The 18,494-nt window shown below is 40.6% G+C and overlaps 1 protein-coding gene across 1 annotated transcript in view; it reads left to right on the top strand.

The window, feature by feature from the left end:
• LOC126483823 (ceramide transfer protein) overlaps positions 1 to 18,494 on the top strand; it is a 203,827-nt gene that overhangs the window by 67,459 nt on the left and 117,874 nt on the right. Inside the window, exon 3 of the mRNA XM_050107021.1 lies at positions 6,125 to 6,236. Coding sequence (XP_049962978.1) covers positions 6,125 to 6,236 — 112 coding nt within the window. The remainder of the gene's footprint in view (positions 1 to 6,124; positions 6,237 to 18,494) is intronic.

Raw genomic sequence — 18,494 nt, 5'->3', positions numbered from 1 at the left:
TGTTTGAAAAATATGTTTTTGCAAGATCAGTGACATAACATTTTCATGTTTCATATTAACACCAGTTTTTTATTGATGAAGACATTTTAGTTATATTATCATCTGACAGACATGTAGCAACCAGATCATTATGACCACCTCCCTAATAGCCAGTACGTCCACCTTTGTCATGGATAACAGTCTCAACGCATTGTGGCATGGGAGTAGTGAGGCCTTGGTAGGTCGCTAGAGGGAGTTGGTACCACATCTGCATACATGTCACCTAACTCCAGTAAATTCCGGGGAGGGGTTGGGGCAATGAGCTCTGACGCCAAATTCAGTCACATCCCAGATGTGTTTGATCGGGTTCAATTCCAGGAGTTTGGGGGTGAGCACCTCAGTTGGAACTTGTCACTGTGTTCCTGACCTTGTGACATAGTGCATTATCTTGTTGAAAAATTCCACTGGCATTGAGAAACATGATTGTCGTGAAGGATTATATGTGTCTGCAACCAGTGTATGAGACTATTTGGCCGCCATGGTACCTTGCACAAGCCCCATTTGACTCATGGATGCCCACGTGAATGTTCCCCAGAGCATAATAGAGCCACCACCAACTTATCACCATCCTGCAGTACAGGTGGCAGGGAGCTGTTCCCCTGTAACTGTGACCTCAGTTGCCTGAGACTGCAGTCGTGTGTGTGAGTTGCGTTTGCGTGAGTGCAACTTTCCTTTTCACAATATTGTTATTAACACACAGTATTGTTTATAATAGAACAGCAATGTTTTGTCATGTGACACCTTTGAGAATTATGCTCTTCAATTAGAAATTGCTTACTTAACCCTGCTTAAGTGGTTGTTGCTGCCTTGTATTTCAGTCGTACATCTTGAATCATCAACTGTATATAAAGGCTGCTCATGGGGCCCACTACCTTGTCATTACAAGTTCTTCTGCTGGAATACTATCATAGTAAGAAGAGTTACTGCTTGTTGGTGACCGAGCGAGGTGACGCAGTGGTTTGCGCACTGGACTCGCATTTGGGAGGAAGATGGTTCAAACTCATGTCTGCCCATCCTGATTTAGGCTTACGTGATTTCCCTAAATCACTTCAGGCAAATGCTGGGATCGTTTGTTTGTAAGGGCACAGCCGACTTCCTTCTCCATTGTTCCCTAAACTGATGGGATTGATGACCTCCTTGTTTGGTCCCTTCCCACAATCAACCAACGAACCGCTTGTCATTTATCCAATGATTTTTGTGATCTCTTTGGCAATGGACTTGGTAAAAATAATGTGTGTTGGCGGTGATGGTGATGGAGCATGCAATACCTATCTAACTAAGTCTAAAGGATGTCTTTTAAATCGTCCTTTTTTCCCTATGTTTACAACTACTGTTGGAAGAATACATAAAGGTTAGTATCTAGTGATTTGAATTTATGATCTTCTGTCTCATTGCTACTTTCATCAGTTAGTTGATTGTACTTGGTCATACCAACTTTATTTTTTGCTATAGACTGGAGTGGCAGTAAGTATTTGGATCAAGAAGGGAGGTGTGCCAGGGTAATCCATGCATTTGTGTAAACCGCTGTGCCAAGGTGGCTTAAGGGGAGCCGGAGGTGGTCAAATCCAAAAAAATTACGATTTTTTTTTCTTATATATATATATATATATATATACCGAAAATTAATTGTAACATTCCTTTTTAATGTAAACTTTGAATTATTGTTCTACTCGCCCTAGAAGTGGAGTTATTACCATTCTCCCCCACGCCTGCATAGGAAATGGGTGTCCGCTGAATGCATCTAACACCCTCTCGTGACTTCCTGGTGAACTGCTTGGGATTTTCTCGGCCTGTTACGCATACAGCGCCTTATGTTACGCATACAGCGAGTGTGCAAGGGTTGGCTACATTGTTTTCTGTGACAAATGAAGCGCTAAGAGCGCGGAACATCGTTTCTATGCTGTTTACCGTTTGGAATTAGTTCAGTGTTGCGCCTGTTGGTAGTATTATACTTCTTGTGTAAAGCGTTGTCCTGGTTACGATGCCACGTTTTAGTAACCGTGTATATAAGAAGAGGAAGAACGATACTACAATTACTGAAACAGTGCGTTCTTCTGCTAAGCAACACATGGCCGGCCATAGCCCTGTGACATCTTCTAGTAAGAAGCTGACTGGTGGAAGTGACAGATTTCGTGAATATGTTAGTGACAGTGATGATATTAACGAAGTACTGAATATTGGATTATTATCTTCTGTGCTGAAAGAAAGTGTTCTGTGCAAAATGTGTTCAAGTGTAGGAGTGGGACTAGAGATAACAAAGCACTTTGGTTTAGCTTGTGAGATGATGATAATCTGTGCATGTTGCAAGTATCAAGTGACTTTCTACAATTCACATGCCAGTCTCTTTGGTGAAAATGGACGATCTATAGTGTTTGATGTGAATGTTCGACTTGTGTGTGGTCTTCGATCCATTGGAAAAGGGCCTGCTGCTGGTAAACTGTTTTGTGGTATTAGGAACTTGCCATCACCTCCAAGCAAATTCGTCTCCGGCCATCCTGATTTAGATTTTCCGTGATTTCCCTAAATCGCTTCAGGCAAATGCCGGGATGGTTCCTTTGTAAGGGCACGGCCGATTTCCTTCCCCATCTTTCCCTCACCCGAGCTTGCGCTCCGTCTCTAATGACCTCGTTGTCGACGGGACGTTAAACACTAATATCTTCCTCATCCTCCAAGCAAATTTGGGTACTACTGTGAACTGGTAGGATCCTCTGTTGAAGATGTGGCTTTGAAAACCATGAAGGAAGCAGTGGAGGAATCTGTAGAAATGAACGGTGGTTCTAGGGATTTGGTAGTGGCATTAGATGGTTCCTGGCAAAAGAGGGGTCATAAATCCCTGAATGGGGTTGTAACTGCTACTTGTGGTGATAGTGCAAAAGTGATAGATGTTGCAATATTATCAAAACATTGTAGGTGCAAAAATAAAATCAAAGGAGAGCACAGTGGAACCTGTGAGGCAAATTTTAGTGGATCAAGTGGAGCAATGGAAGTGGATGGAGTGAAACAAATTTTTGAACGTTCAGTTCCCAGATACAACGTTAGGTACAAATACTACCTTGGGGATGGTGACGGGGATGGTGACTCCAAAGGTTTCAAGACTATAGAGGAACTGAAACCATATGGAAATTAATTTGTAGTTGAAAAGTTGGAATGCATTGGGCATGTGCAAAAGCGTATGGGTGCACAGCTTCGAAGGCTCAAACAAACTTTGGGTTCAAGTAAGCTCAGTGTTGGAAAGACAATAGGAGGGAGAGGCAGGCTTACTGATGAGGTGATTGAACGTCTACAGAGATACTATGGGTATGCTATAAGGCAAAATACTAGTAATGTTAGTGACATACGAAAAGCAGTGTGGGCATTATTCCTTCATACTGCCTCTTCCAATGAATACCCTCAACACAGCCTGTGCCCAAAAGATTCCTGGTGCAAATATAATGGTTTGCCAGCAGCTGTGATAAATGCAATAAAACCAATTTTTCATGACTTAGCACAGCCAGAATTGTTACACAAATGTCTACACGGAAAGACGCAGAATCCTAATGAGAGCGTATAAACAATTTGATTTGGAAAGTGATCCCTAAAAGGCTGTTTGTAAGCATAAAAACACTGCACTTTGGCATTTATGATTCAATAGCAACCTACAACCAAGGGAACAGTGTAAAGTGTGAAGTTCTGAAGGCATTAGGATTTACAGCTGGGGTGAACACTGAACGAGCACTAAGAAATATTGACAGAGAAAGGATAAGAGGAGCAGAAAGAAGAGAAAGGCATATGAAGTATGATGGAACAACAGGCCAGAAAAGAAGACAGAAGAGGAAGCTTTTGGAGGATGAAGAAGAAGACCCTGATAATCCATCCTATAGTGCAGGAATGTATTGAGAAACTTTGGTAGCCATTTCCCGTAAATTAGAATTTTTCGAATATAAGGAACATTTTCTCAAAATCCACTCAAGCTAGAGAGATGAAATTTTTATACAGCACTCCTAGTGGTCAAACTTACATTGTAAAACAGCCATTTAGCAATATGTTCAGTAGTTTCATTTCAGTTTAATTATAAAGCAGTTATTTGTAAAAAAAAGTTTGGGTCATTAATAAAAAAAATAATTGGAAGGAAACTAGAAAAGATACTCCAAAATCCCTCTGTCATAACTGCAATACTAAACCACTCTATATATAAATTTTTCTATTTGGTAGTTTATTCATAAATGTTCCTCAAACTTAGTGATTTTAACATGGGCAGCATAGGCACCTCCGGCTCCCCTTAATGGCAAATGTACTTGCCTAATAAGCAGGAGACCTGGGATCAAGTCCCAGCCTTGGTACAGATTTTTACTCGCAGCTTCAATCTATATACATAAAAATGATACCTGTATGAGACCAGTAAAGCCTCTGACATTGTATCATTTCACTTTACTTTTTGTTTTGTGGTTAGTAATAATGTCTGCAAAGTACTACTTCAGTGTGACTTCATGGTGCGAGTTAATTACTATTGTCTCTGTGTGAACTCATCAGATTGTAGTGGCCAACAGTGTGTGGGAAAATTAGCAGGACTATTAATTTCAAAACTAACACTTTCATGTTTGTCATGTGAGAAGCAGAAATCTTTATTTAAACCTAAAAAGAAGATTAAAGGAGGATACAGTAAACAAGTAAAAAAAAATATCGATGTTACAAAATGTATAATGTTCTAACAGTGGACTTTAGATGAAAGTTCTTGATGTTGATGTGTTTCTGGAAGTGACATTTTTAACCTTAGTTACTCTATCTGTCACCATTCATTCTGTTAGTGGCCATGAAAATGTAACTTGTCAAATGACGGCTGTGGTTTACCAAATTGCATTCACTTTTTGTTGTTGATACAAAGGCCAGTTAAAAGTTAGTGACTGAGGTTGTGGCATACGTAAGAGGTGAAACAGTATTTATCTGGATGGAACCTGCATAGCTAGCAATACAGAACTGAAATGTCTACAAGTATCATGTGGTGACAAAAAAATGTCAGAATAAAATGCTGTATATAAGCAGGCATCAGCATGCAGAGGAGTTGCTCCCGTAACAGAAATGTGATGAGTGTACTGCTACTTGTTCTTATACTATCAATAGCACACTAGTGGAAGAAATGTTCTTTGATACCTCCATCCGAGACTAATGCCGACATCAGTAACATACATTCCAAAAAAGATGTGAAGGGGAGCTTCAGCAACTTGTTGATGCCTTGTTGTTACTGATAATACAAGACACTCTCACCAGGTAACACCAAAAGTATACTTGATGTTGGTTTGAAAATTGATTTTCAAATATTCTTTAGTATTCAGACAGGTGTTCCCTGGGAACCCGAGAACATTTCAAAATTACACCAGGAAAGCATAATGTCACACAGTGTGGAAATTATTGTCTGTAGACATGAAAGATGGTGAATTTCCGTGTTCAGCAGGTAATATGATGTCTATTTCTTAGGCTGCTGTGTAGTTGGTAATTCCTCCAGTGTGTAGTAATTGCTGGAGAATATTACTTGTAAAGATACCTGGCAGGACTGCCTGGGTGGAACAGTTAATCAGAGCTGATATCACATTAATGGCTTTTACTTGACATCTGACCAAAAAGAACAGTTAATGTTTTGTGATTCTCTCTTTTATTATTTGTACCAGAACTACTTGTCAAGTATTTAAAGGACCAGATATCATTCAGGGGAAAATATGGGTAACTTCTGAAACTAGGTTCCAGAACAGGTAGATTATGCCGAGATCATACAACAAAAAACTAAATGTCAGATTGCACTGCACCTACATATTTATTTAGAGTATAAAGTTCATTCTTAATTTTCATAAATTTCAAGTTTGAGCTATAAGAATGTGGTGTTGGTGGTGTGGAGGACACAGTGACAGGGACTCCTTGGAAGATCTCTTTGAGATTTGGTAAGTAGTTCAGATAATTATCATGATCGTCATGTCTTTGTCTGTAGTGTGTGTGTGTGTGTGTGTGTGTGTGTGTGTGTGTGTTTGTTTGTTTTCCCTCATAGACTATACCTTATTAAGTACAAGTGAAGAACTATTTTTAATTGGTAAATTCGGATTTCTGGTGAATGTTACAGGCTGAATCCGGTTATGGCAGTGAGAACAACTTGAAACGTCACGGTAGTGCCGTATCGCTGACTTCAAACACTTTATCAACAGCTTCTACATCAAGTTTCAAGAAGGGTAGAGGTACAGCTTCAGAGATCGATTTGCTTTACAGCTCTTAATCTACTGTAGTTCTGTATGTGTACAGCTCCACCTGTCATGAACCATGGACCTTGCTGGCTTGGGGTGACTTGAGTGGAGCAGTACAGATAGCCATATTGTAAGTGCAGCCACATTGATTCTTGAAGAGAGCCTTTTCAGTAGTTGCAGGGGCAACCATCTAAATGACTGACTGAACCGCCCTTGTAGCACTAGCCAACACAGCTTTGCTGTATTGGTACTGCAAGCAGCTGAAAGAAAACAGAAACTACAACCACAGTTGTTCCTGAAGGAATGCAGCTCTTATGTGTGGTTGAATGATGATAGCGTTCTCTTGGGTAAAATATTCTGGAGGTAAAATAGTCATGCATTCGAAACTCAAGGCAGGGGACAACTTAGGAGGATACTGTCATCAGGGAAAACAAAACTCATTCTACGAGTTGGAGTGTAGAATGTTAAGTCCCTTAATTGGATAGAGAGGTTACAGAATTTAAGAAGGAAAATGGGTAGGTTGAAATTAGATACAGGGAAAATTAGTGAAGTTTGGTGGCAGTGTAAAGAGGACTTCTGGCCTGTTGATTACAGGGTTGTAAGTGTGAAGTTGACTAAGGATAATGCAGGAGTAGGTGTAATAATGAAAAAGAAAATAGAAATGTGAATAAGCTAGACATGATGCTGGCACCCATCATAGTAGTATTAGTTTATTGTATGGCAGATAGCTCCACAGATGATGAAGATATTGAAAAAAATGTATGATGAGAGAAAAGAAATTGTTCAGTTTAGTGAGTGAAAATTTAAAGGAAAGGGAGGAGAAGGAAAAATTGTAGGGGAATACTGACAGAAGAGGTGGGGGGGGGGGGGGGATGAAAGAAGTAGTAATCTGGAAGAATTTTGCACAGAGCTTAACTTAATCATTGCTAATGCTTGGTTTAAGACTCAAGAAACAAAGTTGTATACGTGCAAGAGCCTTCAGGAAACTAAGGTTTCTCATTAAATATGTAATCGTAAAGCAGAGATCTTGGAACCAGATTTTAAACTGTAAGACATTTCCAGGGGCGGGTGCGAACTGTGAGCTTAATTTATTGGTTGTGAACTGTAACTTAAACATAAGAAATTGCAAAAAGTTAGGAAATTACAGAGATGGGACATGGATAATTTGATATACGTAAATCTGACATGGTGGACAGAGTTAGCAGGAGTCTGTGGCTGTTTGCTTATGATGGCGTAGTTTAGGGAAGGTGTCATCATTGAGTGACTGTAGGAGGATACAATATGACTAAGACAAACTCCATAGTTGGTGTGATGAATGGCAGCTAGCTCTAAAAGTAGACAAATGTAAGTTAATGCAGATGAATAGGGAAAACAAATTTATAATGTTAAGAGTACAGCATCAGTAGCATGCCACTTGACACAGTCACGTGGATTAAATATTTAGATATAACATTGCAAAGCAATATGAAATGGAATGACCATGTAAGGATTGTTGTAGGGAAGGAGAATGGTTGAGTATATTTTATTGGAAGAATTTTAAGAAACTGCATATAGGACACTAGGGCACCCCCATTGTTGAGTACTGTTAAGAGTATTTGGGATCTGCACCAGGTCGGATTAAAGGAAGACATTGAAGCAGTTCAGAGGCAGGCTGCTAGATTTGTTACTGGTAGTTTCGAACAACATGCAAGTATTACAGAGATGCTATGGGAACTCAAATGGAAATCATTGGAGGGAAGGCACCTTTTTTCCCCACAGGTATTGTTATTGAGAAACTCTAGAGAACTGGCATTTGATGCTGACTGCAGAACGGTTCTACTGCTGCCATCATACATTTCACATAAGGATCATGAAGATAAGATAGGAGAGATTAGAGCTCGTATGGAGGCATATAAACTGTTGTTTCTTTCTCTCTGTTTGCAAGTGGAATAGAAAAGGAAATTACTGTTAGAGTCACAAGTTCCCTTCCACCATGCACCCCACGGTGGCTTGCAGAATATGTATGTAGCTGCAAATGGAAGAACAAGACATTGTTGAGAGTTGCAGAGGGATCATTAGATAATAATTGACTGCAACAGGGGAAGCGAATACAGTAAAAGATGAAAGGAGAAAATACAAAAGTGCAGCAGATGAGGCAGGTGAAAGTGAATACAGGTGCCTAAGAGACGAGATTGGCAGAAATTGCAAAATTGGTAAGCAGCAAATGTTAGAGACAAATGAAAGGCTGTAGAAGCATGTATAACATAGCCTATATAGGAAGAGGAAAGGGGCCTATGGAGAAAAGACAAGCAACTGTATGTTTAATAAAAGCTGGCAAGTGCTAAATAAAGAAGGGAATATGCACTGAGGTGACAAAAGTCATGGGGTACCTCCTAATACCGTGTCGGACTTCCATTTGCCCGGCATAGTGCCGCAGCTCGACATGCCATGGACTCAACAAGTCATTGGAAGTTTCCTGCTGCCTCTATATCCATCCATAATTGTGAAAGAGTTTCGAGTACAGGATTTTGTGCACAAACTGAGCTCTCGATTATGTCCCGTAAATGTGTGTGGAATTCATGTTGGGCAGTCTGGCGTGACGATATGATTCGCTCGAATTGTCCAGAATGTCCTTCAGATCAGTTGTGAACAATTGTGGTCCAGTGATAGAGCATGTGGTAATCCATAAGCATCAACACGCAAGTTGCCCAATGTGGCATCAACTGGAAAGACTTGCAACTTGGCGGCCAAACATCCCCAGGTGGGGACTCGTGGCTGTCAATGCCATATGATTATCTCATTTTTCATCCATAAAAATTTCATTGCTGAACATTTGCACGTGGTCTCCAAGTAGCTGAACATAACCATTTTCCATCAGTGATTGGCTCAGTTGGGCCTGAGGAACCAGTCCTTTTCATTGGCTTGCACAGTGCCTTATTGACAACCTGGGTCTATGGTCTCATGGGATATGTGCCACACTCTAAAACCGTATGATCAGCTCTCATCAACTGAAATTGGGACTCAGTTGACCAGGCCACAATTTTCCAGTAACCTAGGGTCCAACCGAAATGGTCACGAGCACAGGTGAGCCACTGGAAGTGATGCTGTGCTGTCAGCAGAGGCACTCAAATTGGTCATCTGATGCCATTGCCCATTAACATCAATTTTCGTTGCACTGTCCTAACAGATTGCTTGTCTGTTAGAACTGACAACTCTACACAAACACCACTGCTTTCAGTCATTAAGTGAAGGCCGTCGGCTGCTGTGTGATGAGAGGTAATGCCTGGACTTTGGTATAACTGGCACACGCTTGACATTGTGTGGATGTCAGAATATTGAATTCCTCAAAGATTTCTTAAGTAGAATGTCCTATGTGTCAGCTTGAAGTACTATTCCACCTTCAAAGCCTGTTAATTCCCTTAGTGCAGCCATAATCATGTTGGAAATCTTTTTACATAAGTCACCTGAGTGCAAATGACAGGTCTGCCAATGCACTGCCCTTTTATAACTTGTGTATTACTGCCGCCATCTGTATATTTGCATGTCGCTATCCCATGACTTTGTTGCTTCAGTGTATTTATGGACTCTACAAGGGAAATGAACAAGTAGATAATATTGTTGAAAGGGAAGTGGAAGCGTGTGAAAATGAGACAGGCGATATGGTACTGTGAGAAGAATTTGCGGAGCACTGGAAGATCTAAGTTGAAACAAAAGCCCTGGAGTAGTCAACGTCCCCTCAGAAATATTGAGATCCTTAGGACAGTCAGCCATGACATAACTATTTCACCTGGTGTGCAAGATGTATGAGAAAGGCAAAATACCTTAGAGTCATTCCGTGTCAGAGTTAAAAGGTGTCAACCTGACCCTCTTCAATTTTCATAAAATTTGTTGTGTTCCTTGCACATGACAAGAAAATGGCAAATACCAAATTGCAGAATTTTAGCACAAGTAAGATGAGACTAGTGGCCACTCAAAAGTTCTAAAAAGAGTGGAAAATTTGACAAACGCTGCTGACAAATATGACTGTAACTTCTGTTCTAATAAAGATAGAAACCTTCCTCTTCATAATATTGTTGCATTACGTCTCAGATTTTCCATTGTTTAGTACGTGCAACAATGTGTTGCATTAATGCAAAATAAATTGTTTTCAGACTCCAACATTATGACACTGAAAAACATGTTTATTGTTAAAAAGGTGGTGTTACAACATAGCATAGTAAGTTACTACAGTCAACAGACCAGTAGCAAGCATTTATAATATATAAGATCACGCAGTACGACATCTGACCTTCAATGATGTGAAACATAATAATACTCATCCCAGCCGAGCACCTGCTTGGAGGGTACAGTAAACAGATTCAGATTTATGAGAATGTGTCTTGCCCATAGTTAAGGCATCATGTTTCTCAGGGTATACATACAAAGGTGAAAGTGAAGGCCCACAAGAATGTAAGAAGCTACTTGAAACCTTTTTGGTATCCTCATTAACATTAAAAACACTTCTAAGTGGTACTGATGGCCTTTGTAGTCTGGTTCCTTCAACCCCCACAAACCAACAACTTCTAAACCAGTAGTGACGTTCATACATGCATACAACAAACCCTGTGATATCACTGAGATATTAGTTTTGTTGGGTCCTAGTTAGAGATTTATTTCTGATATCTAGCAAACTGGAGAAAACTTTCGTTTGGGTATTGTAGTGGCCAGTGGAAACTAGTATTGTTACTGTCAGTTGTAGGCTTAAACTAAATTATGTTCTTTTAAAATTTTTAAGGACAGAGGCTGTCCTCGCCCAAAACAATCTTTCTCTAGTTTCATTGTACAATTACATGAAAAATAGGGTAGTTTCAGAATTTTTGGACACTTACAAAACTACATTTTTATAAGTTAGTGGTGTCAGTGTTTTGGATATGTAATTTAATTCGTAGGAAATCAACGTTTGTGTTTCACAGTTCAGTCAAAGAATACATCACCCCTGAATTTCAACACAAATAAATATGCGTTTTCGAGAATTTTTGGAAGCTACCATTGTCTTTGCATAATCTACGAGCAATTTGTAACAAATCGGGGTTAGTGATTTAGTTACTTTAACAGATTTTCTAACTTAATATTTTGTGTCATATCTAGTTTTCCCTTAAAGAGGAGTAGCCCTATATATTATCTGCATTTAACATAAATTAACTTGGTTTTCAAATTTGCTAACAGCTATAACTAACATCAAAACATTTTAGGAAACCAGTAACTCTTACCACAGGTGTTTGTGTTGCGTTAATAGAAATCTCATTTTGTGTATCTGTTTCAAATTATTCTTATAGGGATTAAGCAACTTTTTAGCTCAACAGATTAAAAGATAATCAGCGGGTTTAATTTAAACTCCCTTGTTCACAGCCTTGTAATACATTGCACGAGCCAAAATGCAGCCCCACTGTGAATGCTGTTCTCAAACACGGGATAAGTTGGTTCACATTCGTAAGCAGCTGGAAATCACTATGACTACTGTCAAACAATTGAGAGTTGTTGCGAATCGGTGTGTTGGAAGAGCTTCCGAGAATCGTGTACCTGTGATACCTGTAACAGTGGTACCTCAAGTGTTACCCTCTCCCGTGGGTCCTGTCTCCTCTTCAGGAAGTACAGGATCTGTCATTACCTGTCCACTTGACTGCGAGTGGTGTATCAGTGGTGGATTTAGGCACCATCTACAGGGTGGACGGGGACCAGAGAGGGCTCAACACGTCTTTCACTGGAACTGACCCAGTGGGTCTCATTTCACCTTTTTTGGGGAAACGTGTTTTGTCCGGCATCAGGAGGAGGTCTAGTAATCGTCGGCAGTTCAATCGTACGGTGAATGATGTTACCTCTTAGGGAAATGGCAGCAAGGGACTGGAAAGGACACTAGATGCACTCCGTGCATATGCCTGGGAGCCTCATTCAGTATGTTGAAGAGCCTATTCCGGCAGCCATTGAGGGAACAGGATTCAACCAATTGCAGATAGTGGTACACATCGGAGCAAATAATGCCTGTTGTCTGGGCTCCAGAGTCATTCTTTGTCATTCCAGCAACTGGCAGAGAAGGTTGAGAAGACCAGCCTTGCGCTTGGAGTTTCAACGAAGCTCACAGTTTGCAGCATTGTCCCCATAACTGATTGTGGCCCTTTGGTTCCGAGTCAAGTGGATGGACTGAACCAGAGACTTCAAAAGTTTTGCGACAATGTAGGTTGTTTCTTCTGGACTTGTGTCATAGTGTTGAGAACCGTATGTTCCCCTAAATAAGTCAGGTGTGCACTTCATATCAGAGGCTGCTACTCAGGTAGCTGACTGTGTGTGGGGTGCACACAAGGTTTTTTTTTTTAGATTAGGCGACTCAGTCCAGTCCAGATAACGGTAGCTGTAAGAAACCCAGGAGTGTGAGTGTAAGATCAAAAGAAATGCCTCCCATAGGTGAGAGTATTAAAATCCTAATGGTAAACTGCCAAAGATTCGCAACAAAACCCCCGAGTTTGAAGTGCTCATGAAGAGCAGCGAAGCTCACATAATACTAGGTACAGAAAACTGGTTGAAACATAACATTGATAGCAGTGAGATTTTTGAGGAAAATTTAAGTTTATATTGAAAATGGGAAATGGAGATGGTGTATTCGTCACATTAGACAAGAAACTCAATTCCACTGAGATAGAAACTGTTGCCCTATGTGAGATTGTTTGGGGAAGACCCAATATCAGGGGTGGTCATAAAATGATAATTGGATCCTTCTATCGCACACCAGACTCGTCTCCTGATGTAAAAAAAAAAAACTTCAGAGAAAACCTCAGTATGTAAGTTCCCCAATCATACTATAATCATTGGTGGAGACTATAATCATCCAACAATTAATTGAGAAAATTACAGTTTTGTTAGTGGTGAGAGGGTGATACGACATTCAGTGAAACATTACTAAATGCCTTCTCTGAAAACTACCTAGAACAGATAGTTAGGAACCACTCATGATGAAAACATGAGTGCTGTTCAAAAAGTAAGGTGACTTTTCAAATTGCGTGGGCAACATACACTAAGTGTTCAAAAGTATTTGGACACCTGGCTAAAAATTAGTTCGTGGTGCCCTCCATCGATGATGCTGGAATTCAGTATTGTGTTGGCCCACCCTTAGCCTTGAAGATGGCATCCATTCTTGCAGCTATACGTTCAGTAAGGTGCTGGAAGGTTTCTTGGGCAATGGCAGCCCATTCTTCATGGAGTGCTGCACTGAGGAAAGGTATCGATGTCAGTCAGTGAGGCCTGGCACGAAGTCGGTGTTGCGAAACATCCCAAAGGTGTTCTATAGGATTCAGGTGAGGACTCTGTTCAAGCCAGTCCATTACAGGGATGTTATTGTCATGTAACCACTCCGCCACAGGCCGTGCATTATGAACAGGTGCTAGATCATGTTGAAAGATGCAGTCGCCATCCCCAAATTGCTCTTCAACAGTTGGTAGCAAGAAGGTGCTTAAAAAATTAATGTAGGCGTAAGCTGTGATAGTGCCACGCAAAACAACAAGGGGTGCAAGCCCCCTCCATGAAAAACATGACCACACCATAACACCACCGCCTCCGAATTTTACTGTTGGCACTACACACGCTGGCATATGACGTTTACTGGGCATTCACCATACCCACACCCTACCATCTGGATCTCCACATTGTGTACCGTGATTCATCACTCCACACAACGTTTTTCTACTGTTCAATCGTCCAATGTTTATGCTCCATACACCAAGTGAGGCATCGTTTGACATTTACTGGTATGATGTGTGGCTTATGAGCAGCTGCTCGACCGTGAAATCGAAATTTTCTCACCTTTGACGTAATGGTCATAGTACTTGCAGTGGATCCTGATGCAGTTTAGAATTCCTGTGTGATGGGCTGGATAAATGTCTGCCTATTACACATTATGACCCTGTTCAACTGTCTGCATTCTCTGTCAGTCAAAGATGAGGTCAGCCTGTACACTTTTGTGCTGTACGTGTCCCTTCACGTTTCCACTTCACTATCACATCGTAAACAGTGGATCCAGGGAAGTTTAGGGTTGGGAAATCTCGCATACAGATTTGTGACACAAGTGACAGCCAATCACTTGACAATGTTCGAAGTCTGTGAGTTCTGCGAAGCGCCCCATTCGGCTCTCTCACAATGTCTTAAGACTACTGAGGTCGCTGACATGAAGTACCTGGCAGTAGGTGGCAGCATAATGCACCTAATATGAAAGACGTATGTTTTTGGGGGTGTACGGATACTTTTGATCACACAGTGCACATTCGACTATCGATCTGTTTTTGTTATATTGGTACACATGTCCCGAACATATGTTCACAGTTTCAGGTGTACAGCACACTTCATTTGTTTTTGACAGATAGAAAGGTTAGACTTGTCTTAGTGTGCTCAGTGAATTTGGATTATTAAAAAAAAATGGAGGAAAGAAATTGCATCATATTTTGTGTGAAAAATGGAATCAAGTGCTCTAAAATACTGGAAATGTTGACAGTGGCATACGGTGAGTCTGCTTAAAAAAAAAAATGTTTACAAATGGTTCAAAATGGTTCTGAGCACTATGGGACTCAACATCTGAGGTCATCAGTCCCCTAGACTTAGAACTAGTTAAACCTAAGGACATCACACACATCCATGCCCGAGGCAGGATTCGAACCTGCGACCATAGCAGTAGCGCGGTGCTGGACTGGAGCGACTAGAATCGCATGGCCACTGCGACCGGCTTCCAAGTGGTACAAGCTCTTTCAAGATAGAAGATGCCAAGGATGAACTTCACTCTGGATGTTCCAGTATGTCAACAACAGATGATAACTTCGAAGCTGTGAAGAAAATTGTTTTGGAAAATTGTCGAATTACTGTAAGAGAAGTTGCTGAGGATGTTGGCAACTCAGTCGGCTCATGCCATTCAATTTTTTCAGGCATTTTGGCCATGAGACATTTCAGCAAAGTTTGTTCCAAAGCTTCTCAATATTGATCAGAAGAACCGCCGCATGAACATTGCTCAGGGGCTCTTGAATGACATCAATGATGATCCTTATTTGCTCAGAAGAGTCATAAATGGTGATGAAACGTGGGTATACAGTTATGACGTTGAAACCAAAGCCCAATCTAGGCATCCCAGAGAACCAAGACCAAAGGAAGCACGTCAAGTTCGATGAAATGTTAGTGTCCCCCCCCCCCCCCCCCCCCCCCCCCCCCCCCAATTACAATGGCATAGTGCATCATGAATTTTTGACTCCAGGTTGTACAGTCAGTAAGGAGTATTACATTGATGTTATACGTCGTTTGCGAGAAGCAATACGCAAAAAACACCCGGGTTTGTGGAAAAACAATTCATGGCTTTTGCATCACACCAATGCACCTGCTCATTCATTGTTGCTTGTGAGAAACAGTTTGGCCAGAAACAACACGATAATCATGCCTCAGCCACCATATTCACTACATTTGGCCCCCCCCTGTGACTTTTTCCTTTTCCCAAAACAGAAGAGACCTATGAAAGGACGACGATTTTCAGTGATTGGGGAAATAAAAACTGCATCACTGGAAGTACTCAAGGCTGTACCAAAAAATGCTTGTGAAAAGTGCTTTGGGGATTGGAAGAAGTGTTGGCACAAGTGTATTGTATTTGAGGGGGATTACTTTGAAGAGGAAAACATAAGTATTCATGAATAAATAAGTATTTCTTCATAAAAATTTAAAGTCACCTTACTTTTTGAACACAACTCGTATATTGCATCTAATGGCAACAAATAGACCTGATCTCTTTGAGGATATCCACATCAAAACTGGTATCAGTGACTGTGGTGTGGTTATGGCAACAATGATTGCAAAGAGTAAACTAGTTAAAAAATCAGCCAGTAGTGTCGTATGTCAATGAGAAGTCCGAAACATTCAGCACAGGTCAGGAGCATGTAGAGGAACTCTCGCTCAGGTTTAAAAGAATAGTTGACCGTGTCCTGCATAGATATTTGCCCAGTAGAACAGTTCACAATGGGATGGAACATCCATGGTGGACAGTCACTGTAAAGAAACTTTTAAAGAAACAGAGATTACTGCATAATAGGTGTAAAACAAAGCAAAGGGCTATAGATAGAGAGATGCTGAATGAATGTGTTTGGCTGTCAAGAGAGCTATATGTAATACCTTCAATGTCTACCATAGCAGAATATTGTCAAATGACATTTCACAAAATCGAAAAAAATTCTGGTTGTATGTAAAGGCTGTTAGTGGCAACAAAGTTAGTCTCCAGCCCCTAACAAATGAGACAAGAACTGAAATTTAGAGTAGTAAAACAAAAGCTGAAGTGCTTAACACAGTTTTTTTTTCAAATATTCCTTTACACACACACACACACACACACACACACACACACACACACACACACACACACACAATTGCCCCAATTTAATCTTCATACCGCTGAAATGGTGAATGAAATAATTATTAGTGTCACTGGTGTTGAAAAAGAGCTGAAATTGTTAAAACTGAACAAAGCTTCAGGCCCCGACGGAATCCCTGTCAGATTCTGTACTGAATTTGCAACTGAATTAGCCCCTCTGCTCGCTATAATCTATTGTAGATCACTCGAGCAAAAAACCATGCCATAGGTCTTGGAAAAACGCACGGGTCACACTCGTCTGCAGGAAGGGTAGTAGAAGTGATCGAGGAAACTGCTGTCCAAGATCCTTGACATCACTTTGTTGCAGAATATGTTATGAGCTCAAAAACAATGAGGTATCTTATAAAATGACCTCCTCAGTGTCAACCAGATGGGTTTCGGAAACATCAGTCACGTGAAACCCAACTCGCGCTTTTCACACACGACATACTGAGAGCTTTGGATCAAGACAGCCAGCAAGTAGATGCAGTGTTTCTTGATTTCCGAAAAGCATTAACTCACTACTGCACCTACGCTTATTGTCAAAAGTATGATCATATGGGGTATCAAGTGAAATTTGCGACTGGATTGAGGAGTTTCTGGCAGGGAGGCCATGTTATCTTGGATGTAGAGTCATTGTCAGATGTAGAAGTGATTTTGGGTGCGTCCCAGGGAAGTGTGTTGGGACCCTTAAACTGTTCATGTTGCATATTAATAGCGTGCAGACAATATTAATAGTAAAATCAGGCATTTTGCAGATGATGCAGTTATCTATAATGAAGTACTATCTGTGAGAAGCTGCATAAATATTCAGTCAGATCTTGAAAAGATTTCAACATGTTGCAGAGATTTGAAACTTGCTTAAATGTTCAGAAGTGTAAAATTTGCACATCACAAAATTAAAAAAAACATCATGTCCTATGACTATAATATCAGCGAGTCACTGTTGCAATCAGTCAACTCATACAAATACCTGGATGTAACACTTTGTAAGGATATGAACTGGAATGATAACATAGGTTCAGTCTTGGGTAAAGCAGCTGGTGGACTTCGGTCTATTGGTAGAATACCACGAAAGATCAGTGTGTCTCCAAAAGAGATCGTTAGCAAATCACTCTTGCAACTGGTTCTAGAGTATTGCTTAAGTGTGTGGAACCTATACCAAATAGGGCTTATAGGAGATATCAAACATACACGGAGAACGGCTGCATGAATAGTCAAAGGACTGTTTAATCCTTGGGAGAGTGTCACAGAGATACTGAAGGAACTGGACTTGAAGATTCTTGAATATAGAAGTAAACTATCCTAAGAGTCTGTAAACAGAGTTTCAAGAACCGATTTTAAATTTGAAAAAAACTGTGTTAAGCACTTCAGCTTTTGTTTTACTACTCTAAATTTCAGTTCTTGTCTCATTTGTTAGGGACTGGAGACTAACTTTGTTGCCACTAACAGCCTTTACATACAACCAGAATTTTTAAATGATTGCTCTAGGGATATACTACAATCCCCTATGTATTGCTCACACAGGGATCATGAGGATAAGCTTAGAATAATTTCTGCAAGCACAGTGGCATTTAAACGATCATTCCGTCCTTGCTCCATATGTGAATGGAACAGGGAGAGATCCTAATAACTGGTACAATGGGAGGTACCCTCTGCCATGCACTTCACAGTGGTTTGCAGAGTGTAGGTGTAGATGTAGAATAACACTATGTAACTTGTGGGTACATGCAATTGTGTCAATTTGTGCAAACCATTCTTGAAGGAGATATTCTTCTTCATCATACTCACTGTTCGTTGTGTAATGTAAGTGACACACTGCTATGTTCTTGGAGCACCATTCAACCAGTAGTCTGGGTGTCATTAACTGAGAG

The sequence above is a fragment of the Schistocerca serialis genome, chromosome 6 (genome assembly GCF_023864345.2).
Source record: "Schistocerca serialis cubense isolate TAMUIC-IGC-003099 chromosome 6, iqSchSeri2.2, whole genome shotgun sequence".
Lineage (NCBI taxonomy): Eukaryota > Metazoa > Arthropoda > Insecta > Orthoptera > Acrididae > Schistocerca > Schistocerca serialis.
This window is presented reverse-complemented; position numbering and strand designations above follow the sequence as displayed.